Source organism: Scyliorhinus canicula, chromosome 20 (genome assembly GCF_902713615.1).
Source record: "Scyliorhinus canicula chromosome 20, sScyCan1.1, whole genome shotgun sequence".
Taxonomy (NCBI): Eukaryota; Metazoa; Chordata; class Chondrichthyes; order Carcharhiniformes; family Scyliorhinidae; genus Scyliorhinus; species Scyliorhinus canicula.
Window position 1 is genome coordinate 19,384,608 of NC_052165.1, and position 12,354 is coordinate 19,396,961.

A 12,354-nucleotide genomic window follows, 5' to 3' on the forward strand; every position below is an offset into this window, starting at 1 on the left:
CATTGCCTCAGCCTGCAAGGCAGCCTCCAGCTGCACATGCTGATGACTACCCATTGTGAACTTAGGGCCCTAGGTCGTAGGGTGTGCCCCCAGGCCACTCCCTTAGGTGCCCTCTGGCCCCAGCCGACCCATCAGCGAGATGGATGCGTTCTAGCGCAACCAGTGCCAACCTGTTGGCTGGGATGGTGTGTGTGGGGAGTGAAGTGTGTATACGCGGTTGCAGCTTGTCAGCCTCCTGAGTGTCAATCACGGGCCTGGCGAATCCCGAACCGTTTGACATTAAAATCAATTGAGTTTCACGTGGCGCCGGTGCTAGCAGCCACAATGGTCACTGAATCGGTCCAGACGCAGCTGTTGTGGAAGCCCACGAATCCTGCCCCGGCGTCAACACTTAGTCTCAGGAACGGAGAATCCAGCTGATGATAAAGAACAAAGAAAGTTCAGCACATGAACAGGCACTTCAGCCCTCCAGGCCTGTGTCGATCGTGATGCCTTAATTTAAAAAAAATCTTCTGCTCTTACTCGGTCCGTATTCCTCTATTTCCTCCCTAATCATGTCCCATCCAGATGCCTCTTAAATGTTGCTAATGTGCCTGCTTCCACCACATCCTCTGGTAGTGCATTCCGGCACCCACCACCCTGCATGAGAAACGTACCCCGCATATATCCCTTAAACTTTCCCCCTCTCACCTTGAACCGGTGCCCCCTTGTAATTGACACTTCCATCCTTGGAAAAAGCATCTGACTATCCATCCTGAATATGACTCACAATTTTGTAGACCTCTATCAGATTTCCCCTCAGTCACTGTCTTTCCAGTGAAAACAATGCTACTTTATTCAACCACTCCTCAAAGCCACCACTCTTGAGACCAGGCAACATCCTGTTGAACCTTCTTTGCACTCTCTCCAAAGCTTCCACGTCCTTCTGATAATGTGGTGACCAGAACTGCACGTAATACTCTAAGTGCGGTCTAAACAAGGTTTTATATCACTGAAACATGATTTCCAAACTCCTGTATTCAATGCATCAGCTGATGAAGACAAGCATGCTAAATGCCTTCTTAATCACCTTGGACACCTGTGTTGCCACTTTTGGGGAACTGTGGACCTGTACACACAATGTTCCAAAGGGTTCTGCCATTTACAGTATAATTCAAACCTAGATTTGATTCTCCAAAATGCATCACTTCGCATTTGTCCAGATTTAACTTCATTTGCCATTTCTGTGCCAAAGTCTCCAATTTATCTGTATCCTGTTGTATCCTCTGACAATCCTTGGCACTATCAGCAACTCTGCCAATCTTTGTGTCTTCCGAAAACATACTAATCAGACCACCCACATCTTCCTCCAGATCATTTATATATATATACTACAAACAACAGAGTCCCCGGCACTGCAAACACCACTACAGATCTCCATTCTGAAAAACACCCTTCCACCGCTACTCTGTCTTCTTTTAGCAAGCCAGTTCTGTATCCATCTAGCCAGACCACCCCGAATCCCATGTGATTTTAGTTTTTGTACCAGCCTGCCATGTCAAACTCCTTACTAAAGTCCATATAAACTACATTCATAGCCCTTTCCTTATCAATTTTCTTTGTCACCTCTTCAAGTACATCAATCAAGTTAGTGAGACATGACCTTCCCCTTCCAAAACCATGCTGCGTGTCAAAACTAATCCATTTTCCTCCAAATGTGCATATATCCTATCCCTCAATATCTTTTCCAAAAGCTTCCCACCACTGATGTTAGGCACATCGCCCTATAATTTGCTGGATTATCCCTGCTGTCTTTCTGAAACAAGGGAACAACATTGGCTATTCTTCATTCCTCTGGAACCTCGCCTGTGGTCAAAGAGGATGTGAAGATAGCTGTTAAGGCCCCAGCAATTTCTCCCCTTGCCTCCCGCAGTAACCTGGAATAGATCCCACCCGGCCCTGGGGACTTGTCTACCTTAATGCAAATTAGGCTCCTAAAAACTTCTTCCTTTGATATATTGACATTCTCAAGAGCGTTCACACACCTATCTCTGACCTCAACATCTGTCATGTCCTTCTCTCTGGTCTTTGCAGAATTTTCTGATCTTACAACGGTAATGCTGTTGATGTTCAGAATGTTTCTTGACAAGAGAGGAAAAAAAAATCACATGAAGTCCGTATTTTTGATTATTACCTGATTGATGCCTGTTAAAATATATAAAGGTTCTGTATAAAGACAGAAACAGACTTGATTGTTTCCTATGTAGGATAGTTTACATGTGCTCACCGTTCAAGCATATATGTCAAGAATGATTCCTTCGAAGAGATACTAGACGGCTGCTAGAGTCCAAGGAAAAGTACTCCTGCAAGAGTCAGTGCCTCTGGCAGAACCAGAGAGGAAACTGGAAAATAAATATTGGCCTTGAAGTTGTTCTGCGATATTGAAGCATACGGAAACTTGATGCTCAACATTTTTTGCTGAAATTGCTCTGTGCAATCTTAAAAGAACAGGTTAATTCCACTGCTAAATACAGAGAGTGTTGAATTTCAAAATAAAGTGTAAAATGTTAGTAATATGATGTAATTCAAGATAGATGTCGGAATCTTGTGCCATCCCCATAAAGAGATTGATAGTGGGGGGCATTTAGTTAGATGGGAGACTGGCAGATAAGGAACCCAATACCTTCCCATCTTCCCCCCAATTAATCCATGGCAGGGAGGGTCCATGGACAGCCTTCCCTCTTCACCACCAGTTGAGACGTTTAAATGATTGATTGATTGATTTGATTTATTATCACATGTGGCTCTGTGGCTCACAAGGGAAGGGGGGAGAATAGAAAAGCAATAGTGATAGGAGACTCAATGGTTAGGGGAATAGATAGGAGATTCTGTGGTCGCGAGCGAGACTCCCGGAAGGTATGTTGCCTCCCAGGTCTCAGGGCCAGGGATGTCTCGGATCGAGTCTACAGCATTCTTAAGGGGAAGGGGAAGCCACCAGAAGTCATGGTGCACATAGGCACCAACGACATTGCTAAGAAAAGGGCTGAGGAGCTAAAAAGTGGTTTTAGGGAGTTAGGTTGGAAGCTAAAGAGCAGGACAATCAGAGTAATGATGTCAGGATTGCTACCGGTGCCGCGTGCAAGTGAGGCACGGAACAGAGAGCGAGTGAAGCTGAACACATGGCTAAAGGGGTAGTGCATGAGGGAAGGCTTCAGATATGTGGATCATTGGGATATCTTCTGGGGAAGGTGGGACCTGTACATGAAGGACGGATTGCACCTAAACTGGAGGGGCACCAATATCCTGGGTGGGAGGTTTGCTAGAGCTCTTTGGGAGGGTTTAAACTAGTTTAAATCTGAGGCTAGGGTAGCTGTGAAACAGGCAGAAATAGTATGCAGCAAGTCTGTGAGGAAGGACAGACAGTTGATAGGGCAAGCTGCGCTCAATGGAATGGGTTAAAGTGTCTCTGCTTCAATGTAAGGAGTGTCAGGAATAAGGGAGATGAACTTAAGAGCATCGATCAGTACTTGGAACTATGATGTTGTGGTCATTACGGAGACATGGATTTCACAGGGGCAGGAATGGTTTGGTGCGACCATCAATTCACTCAGAGACACCAGTTGAAGTAAACTGTGGCTTTAATCAACTTACAACTGAGCCTGCCTGCGACTAGCTGAACTGAAGACCGGCTCGCAAGACAGCAGCACTTTATACTTCCAGTTGTGGGCGGAGCCAAGGGTGGAGCCCTATACATGCTCCTCATCTCCCCTTGTGGGCAGAACCGCGCAACGGCTCACAGATGGAGCTCACAGGGACACAGTGATATACAGTGTGGATTTATATGTTATACATTCACCACATTCACCCCCTGTTAAAAATATCTAGTCCGACGGGGGTGACGGGTCTATACGTTCAGTCAGTCCGGTGCTCGAATCGTGCGTTGGGACCGACAGAGCACCGGAGTTGCAGCCGCTTCGGATGGCTGTGGACAGATGTTCGGTGCGAATCCGAGGGTGGACTCCGGGGGTGGTTCTTCCAGAGCTTCGTTCTTGTGGACCGGTGTGACAGTGAAAGGGGGCAGGAATGACAGGAAACCTGTAGGTGCAGGGGCACAGGGCGTGGAAGGTCGGGTGCGGTGTAGTGTGAGGGGTACATCGGCGGTAGTGGTAGTAGTAGTGGTAGATCCTACAGGTGCCAGGTCCCGGCGGGAAACGGTGTCCTGTCGGCCGTCGAGGTGCTCGATAAATGCGTAGTGTGGGTTTGAATGCATGAGTAGGATCCTCTCTACCAGCGAGTCTGTTTTATGTGTCCGGACGTGCTTCCGAAGGAGGACAGGGCCCGGTGTCCTCTACCAGGATGGAAGCGAGGCCCCCGTGGTAGTGCCCCTAGGGAAAACAAATAATCACTCGTGGGGAGTCTGATTTGTGGCCGTACACAGGAGGGACCTAATTGCATGGAGCGCGTCGGGGAGGACCTCCTGCCAGTGGGAGGTCGGGAGATTCCTGGACCGTAGGGTCAGTAGGACGGTCTTCCAGACCGTCGCGTTCTCCCTCTCCACCTGTCCGTTCCCCCTGGGGTTATAGCTGGTAGTCCTGCTCAAGGCGATGCCGTTGTCGAGCAGGTACTGACGCAGCTCATCGCTCATGAAGGACGAACCCCTGTCACTGTGGACGTAGCTGGGGAAACCGAACTAGGTGAAGACACTATGCAGGGCTCTGATGACTGTATGGGAGGTCATATCGGGGCATGGGGTGGCAAACGGGAAGCAAGAGAATTAATCTATGATATTGAGAAAATAGATGTTACGGTTGGTCGAGGGGAGGGGCCCTTTGAAATCAATACTTAGTCGTTCAAAGGGCCGGGATGTCTTTACCAGGTGGGCCTCGTCTGGTCTACAGAAGTGTGGTTTACACTCGCGCAGATCGGGCAATTCCTGGTGACAGCTTTAACCTCCTCGGTGGAGAAAGGCAGATTGCGGGCCTTGATGTAGTGGGCGGGCCGGGTGACCCCCAGGTGGCAGAGGTCATTGTGGATAGGCTGTAGTCGGTCGTCTTGCGCGCTGGCGCATGTGCCGCGGGGACAGGGCATCTGGGGGCTCGTTGAGCTTCCCGGACGGTATACGATATCATAACTATAGGTGGAGAGTTCGATCCTCCACCTCAAGATTTTGGCATTTTAAATTTTTCCCCACTGCGAGTTATCGAACATAAAGGCAACCGATCTCTGGTTGGTGATGAGGGTAAACCTCCTACCAGCGAGGTAGTACCTCCAGTGCCGTACGGCTTCCACAATGGCTTGGTTTCCTTTTCGACTGAGGAGTGTTTGGCCACACCTCATACTAACTGTTGTCAAAAAGACAAAAGTGCTGGAAATACTTAGCAGGTCTGGCAGCACATGTGGGGAGAGAAACTATGTTAATTGCAGCTTGTTGCTCCCGGGTCCTGTTCGTCCCCAAACTGAGAGCTATGCAGACGCCCCTAGCTCGTTGTCCCATGTAGGCTGGCTAGAACCCTCCTCTGCGGGTAACTCCTCAAGGCCCTCCTCGTACTTCTCCTCGTCCGAGGAGATGAAGTGCTCCTCCATCTCCTCCTGGTCCAGCTGGTCTCTCTTCTGTGGCGCCAAGTTGTGGAGAGCACAGAAGACGACAATAATGCAGACACCCTCTGGGGGTTGTATTTCAGGAAACCAACGGACTGGTCCAAGCAGTAGAACCGCACCTTGAGCAGTCCAATCACCTGCTCGACCAGCATGCACGTTGAAACATGAAACCTGTTGTAGTAAATCTCCACAGGTGTTTGTGGCCTCTTCACTGGTGTCATCAGCCACCTCCTGAGTGGGTATCCCCTGACTCCGAGGAGCCATCCCTCCAGCCGCTGCTCTCCCTCAAATACATCTAGGATCTGTGAGTGCCCCAAGATGTAACTGTCATGGACACTCCCCAGGAAACAGGCATACACCTGCATTATGTGCATTGTGTAGTCAAACGGGTTGGACATTGAGGGACTGGAATCTCTTGTGATTCGTGAATGGTGCTGCATGATGTAATGGAGGCTGCAGGACCACATGAGTGCAGTTTATCACACTCTGTGTCTGGGGCATGCCTACTAAGTGGGCAAAGCCCAACGCCCAATTGTTCTGGCTTGCCTGGTCCCGGTCCAAGTTTATATGCTTGTGGGCCCTTGCAAAAAGGGCATCTGTAACCTCCCTAATGCATTTGTGTGTGGCTGACTGGGCGATGCAACACAGAACATCAATGCTGCCCTCAAGCAAACTGCTCACATAGAAGGGCCACGGGCAGTAGCTGCCTCCTGTTCCATGTGGTGCCAGCTCTTACAGGACATGGCAAAGGTGGTTGATCATCCTCCGGGGCAGACGCAGTCTTCTCCAGCACTGAAGCTTCGACAACTGTAGGTAGGATGTCCGACGTCGGAAGACCCTCTGCCGATAATGTCTCCTCCGGGATTCCACTACCTGTGGTGCTGCTCCCGGAACGCTACGGGCACAGCCCCCCCCCCCCCCCCTGCAGCGTTCAGGTTCTGTCTCTGCTGATGCTCAATTCGATGAGTAGAAAAGCCAACTCGACAGGCTCCATGATTCTCCAGAATCATGCTTTGAAAAGAAGAGGACACAAATATGAGTGCTGAGGATTCCTGACTGAACAATGGCCCTCAGCCCAGCACTCCTCTGGGACCACCGCCCATGCGCTTCCCGCTTACTGAGTGCCACTTCACTAAGCCTCACACCCTCCGCTCTCACGCTGGCAAATCCCGACAGTTGCCCCTCTGACCTCCACCAGTTGAGGGCACCCTCTTTCTCCCAGATCGCAGCCCAACACACTAATTCCTGACAGAAAAACTTCCCTGACAAGTGGACTTGTATTTCGATGCAGCTTAACCCCTTTGTCCTCTCAGTGTTGCCCGAGTGTGGGGATCTACTCACACTGCAGTTGTGCACCCCACAGTGAGAGGGACTTTATTCCTCATGAAGCAGGGATGCAAGTCATTCCTGAATCCCCCACTCTGCCCTTACAGCCTGGCCTCTCATGGAATCTCATCCAAAACCTCGCAGTCACCCCAGTGATGACCCTTTGTATTCAAAGAATTACCCGCTTGGCCCACGGTGAGGTCCATCACACCAGGTTCACGTATGTTGAGATATTTGGTAATCACTTCCCACATGATTCCTGGCCCAGGGCCGGAGAAAAGAGTGCCAGGATCGCCTAATCGATGCATACGAGTCATTAAGACCCATTTGGATTCATTTGCATCCTCTCGCTGATGCACAGGTGCAAACAGCAATCCCGACACCAGCGAGGGGTGTGAGCATCTCGTTTGGATTGTCACCCCCGGTAGAGGGGGGTGTCGAAATCTATCTTTTGGAGTGGCATTTTTATCTGGATTTAAGATGCATTTTGTGGTACAACGATTGACACTAAATCCAGGAGTAAGATTACAATGAGTTACCTGTGTTAAAATGCTACAGAGAGGCACACTGGTTTCCTACACAAAAGATGAGCCCCAGTTTGTTAGGAGGGAGGGGGTGGAGTAGTGGTATTGTCACTGGACTAGTAATCCAGAGACCCAGAGTACTCTGGATTCAAATCCCGCCACTGCAGATGGTGAAATTTGAATTCAATAAAAATCTGGAATTAACAGTCTGATGATGACCAGAATGTTTCATGGTGGGTTGTAAAATCCCACCTGGTTCACTAATGTCCTTTAGGGAAGGAAATCTGCCATCCTTACATCGTCTGGTCTATATATGACTCCAGACCCACAGCAATGTTGTTGATTCTGAACTACCCCTCAAGGGCAATTAGGGATGGGCAATAAATACTGGAACAGCTTGCGCCGTCCATGTACTAATAAAAAAAAAGCCCCCAGCACAGTGTCCATTTTAACTGGGGCTAAAATGTCAGTATCAAATGAGTGCACCACTTCTGACTGACTTCCATAATAATAAACAGCTATTTCAGTGCACTGTTTAATTGGAAAGTTTTAAATATATCCAAAGAACAATCACTCTATCTTAGTTTAATTTTCAGATTAAAATAAGAAAGATATTGTGGCAGAAACTATTGATAATGCAAGAAGTGGGAAATTGCTTTGCAGAGATGTGCACTTGGCAAGGCCAGCTCCATGAAATCTCCACCTCAAAAATCTGCAGAGTTAAGCTCAAAATCAGAAGTTATTAAGCCAGCTAATTTGCTTGGAGGTGTACTCATTGGATTGTTGTAATTTCTCCGGAAGTGCAGCACCAGCGAACAGTGTTTCTGCTGCACCTTTACAAAACAATAATGGCCGTGGGATTAGTTCTGAGGAAGTTCTCTAAATTTTCCAAGTAGCACAGCAACAGCTGAGGGGTTGAAAGATTCAGAAATATTTGAGATAAATGTTGTCAATAATGAATTATAGCAAATAGAGAATATAAATAAGTCAAGATGGAATAATTACTGTCAGATAAAAGCAGATATGTTAAAGCTCATAATAGGAAAATAAAGAATTTGCAAATGGACACAAATTATTTGGAATTTAACATGTTTAAAAGCAACCAAAATCTGTAATCAAACTACTGCCACACTTGACCAGATAAAGAATAATAGTTTCATTTGACACATTTCGGTTACTTGCCTTTCCATGAATTCTCTGACCTTGCTCTGCTCCCTCAGGAAGTTCAGATTCTGTTGATTCTTCGTTTTCCTGTGCATATACCTTCTGTTCTTGTTGTATTGCTATCTGTAAGAAAGGAAACAAAATTGCTTCAAAAAACAATTAAAATTGACAAATATTTTATTGGGACATCAACGATACCGAAAACAGAGTTTTGTAAACTAAAATCTTCTATTAAACTGATAATAAATCAAATGGCATAGATATTTATGAATCTCAGCTTGTGCATCATAATGTTTGTTTTAAAGCTAAAGTTCCTTTACCACCAAAGAAATATAGAAGTAAGAAGTAATCTCCAGAAGGATAAGTTGGATGCCAAGGTATAAAGATATAATCCACCAAACCAACAGCAGCTGTAGTAGGCAGTTGAGCAGCAGAAGAAGGGAAATGGGATGGGAACATCCATCATTGGATTCCCATCACTGCAAGCATTTGGAACTATTGCTTCCCAACAGTGTTGGAAGTGGAGTTGAGATTCAGCCAGAAATCCACTTTGTAAATAAAATTAAATCCAAACCAAACAAAATGTATCAGGGTCATGGTGGGATTGTGGCAACAGATAGTAATGCCATTCTCACACTCCTCCAGATATATAATGACATGCAGAAAATGCAGCCTCACCATTAATCTGGGTTCTACGATTTTTCTGAAGAATTATTTTGCAAAATAAAGAAATCGTAATTAGAAAGAATGTGAAAGAGACAGTAAACAGCATAGTTTACACAATTACACAATATGAAAGGAAATCCTTTTAAAAGTCAACTTTTCAGCTTACAAGAATTTTGGATACATGTACCCATACCAAGAGACACATAGGAATTGGTTCTCATGGTACATCCATATATTTGAGGTTAGCTGCCAGCACTGTTAGAACCTTTAAAGATAGATCACTGTATGAAAATAATCTAGGAATCCCTGCCGCGCTGGCAGAGAGCCTCAGGTAAGTTCAAAGAGAAAAAAATTGGACAGTTGTGTGGGGAGAGGGAGAGCTGGTCATCACAAGGACATTAGAATTGCATGGAAAAATTGCTCCTGCTAGTTTCAAAGGAAGGTTCCACTTTCAAACTTATCTTTAGCTGTTGGATGCCGGGGTAGCTAAAGAATCCTGAGCATATCAGATGTGACATCTACCCCTTTACGGTAGAAAGTTTTGTCAGAACGGTCCTTGAACATGCATTAGCCCTCTAATTAACATATTCAAAGGCCAATTTTAAGCAGCCACTCAGGTTTCCTGAAAAAGGGGCATTTTAGCAGTGGGAAGCAATGCTTGCACAGACTAGGTACAGGTTACCCCATTACTAAATTTGTATGCCTTCCACTAGCTTTAGTCAAAAGTGCACAACACATACCAATTTCTATCACAGCATATTTTACCTTTTTGCATTCGAGTTCCAACATCAAGCAATCATAGGTCAGGTACTGCTGGGATAAGATTCACGGTGCAATCCCCTTCAAATATATCCAAAGAACAGTACCAACTCGTAAACCAATATATTTTTCCACTTCCTACATCTTCCAGCAGCTAAGAAAGCCTGCCAGGTTAGTGCCGGCTTTGTTAAGTTTTGAACAGTGGTCTTCTGACTAGATCTGGCTCTCCATGAAGAAAATTTCATTGGTTCATGGTTACGTGAAACTGCATTTAATTTAACAATTTGTTATAACCTGCCTGCTTACCACTGGCTGGGGACTAATGACAATCCCACAATCCTATGGGAGTATGAGCTTCCCCAATGAGGGGGCGGAGAAATCATTGTTGCTGTTGCTGCATATATATGTTATTGTAAATGAATGTTATTTCTTTGTATCCTGAAGACTTGTTCTGGATTTTTCGTGGCCCTCACAAATCAATGCAATTCATTCACATATTTTTCATTCCTATGTCTTGTGGTGTCCCACTCATAATTTCCAACATTCTGAAGGAATTCATGGGTCTCTTTTTGTGAGAGTCTTGGCTGCCTCACTAAACATGAAAATACATGTCGTATTGATTCTGCTGTCAGTAACAGGGCGCGATTCTCAGGCCTCGTCGCTTCTCGCTTGAGCGAAGCGAGGCCGGAGAATAGCACGAGAACTGTGCTAGGTGCCAAACAATTTTCGACACAACCGGCATGCTACCGTAGGCGAAATCGGAATTCCGCCGCAGCGTGACCAGAAACCAATTATCACCACTTAAGCCCTATTTCCATACAATTAACGGGAGTGACCCCATATTCAACGGCTTCCCATGATTAGTCGGCCTCCCCAGCAAGTGGTCATGCTGGCGCTGATTGATACTCCTTCTGAAAAACGTGAACCTATTGGAAGGGCTTCTGCGGGGAGTCGAGGGGGTGGAAAGCCACCTTTGCTCACAAGCACAGAGCTTGGGGGCACTGGGCTTGCCACCCCAGTGCCCGGCAGGAGGTGGGGACCCTTGGATTGCGGGGGGAGGCCATGGTGGACCGCCATGCAAAGGAGGGGTGACTGTTTAATAAACAAAATATTCTTAAGCATAGGATACACTTAATGTAATGATACACAGAATGTATTTGCTGATTGCTCCTGCTGGTCACTGCAAATGTCTGAAGGCTGTGTGATTGTTTGCTGCCACCTCTTTTGCTTCTGTGGCCTTGAATTCGTAGCTGCTAATGATGCTGGAGAAGGGGAAGGGGTGCTTTTCTCTCTTCTGGCGAGATCTGTAGCAGTGTGACTGTCCACTGTTGAGAGTCTACTGCTGGGAGATGCGGGAAGAGGCGAGAGAGGCAGATTGATCCGAATACAGCTGCAGTTGCCTGGAGGCTGTGTGTTTGTTTGCTGCCACCCCTTTTGCTTCTGTGATCTGGAGTGAGGAAAGGGAGGATGTATGAGGGAGGACTTGCTACTGGAGCTGGGGGGGGATATTCTTTTTCTCTCTGGCGTGCTTTGTGTTAGTGTGTCTTTCTCGTGCATTCCCGTGGTAATAGCGCGCCATGTCTCAGACAAATTTCATTGCCTAGCATTCCATCAAACTGCGAGGCCTGGACACTTGGACTGAATCATGGGGGCATCAGCACGACAAAGGCAGCAATCAACAATCAAACACTCTGGAGGTGGGCTTCAGCACTGGGGAAATCCCCGCAACTAGAGGTTGTGTGCCTAGATCAGGGGCGGGTACCTGAGCTTGATCCTTCTCATGTTCCTGGCAGGATTCTGGGCTCCATGGTCTCAGGGCTCCTGCTGTGGATGGGGGTGAGTATGCAGGGCAGAGTCCCTCAGCATAACCTACTCGGTGGATGGCACTCTGTGCGAAGGTGGAACACGTAAAGTTGGAGGAGGCTTGGGAATTTTTATGTCCTGGGGTGGAAGTTGCACCATGACCTTGCGGGCTTGGCAACCCTTGAAGGAGGAGGATACTCGCTCCCGGTGGCCGTGAATGTCACTGCAGCCCTGAACGTTAATGCCACCGGTTCATTCCAGGGCACGAGCAAGGACGTGTGCAGCATTTCCCAAACTACAGCCCACAAGTGCATCCGTGAAGTCACAGATGCCCTGTATGCCCGGGTAGCTGACTATATAAGTTTTAGCTGGACCAAGTCCATCTAGATGCCGGGGCAGCAGGATTCTTTGCCATAGCCAGGATGCCCCAGATCTTGGGGAAAATTGATTTCACGCATGTCATCTTGCATGCACTGGGGCAACAGGAAGGGGTTCCACTCGTTGAATGCCCAACTAGTGTGTGACAACTGCCTCC

The 12,354-nt window shown here is 47.2% G+C and overlaps 1 protein-coding gene across 8 annotated transcripts in view; it reads right to left on the minus strand.

Annotated features, from left to right (window-relative positions):
* Window positions 1–12,354, minus strand: part of ppfia2 (PTPRF interacting protein alpha 2) — a 511,344-nt gene that overhangs the window by 166,388 nt on the left and 332,602 nt on the right. For all 8 annotated transcript variants that reach the window (XM_038781072.1, XM_038781076.1, XM_038781071.1 and 5 more), the window contains one exon: window positions 8,610–8,714. In XM_038781072.1, the coding sequence (XP_038637000.1) occupies window positions 8,610–8,714 (105 nt within the window). The remainder of the gene's footprint in view (window positions 1–8,609; window positions 8,715–12,354) is intronic.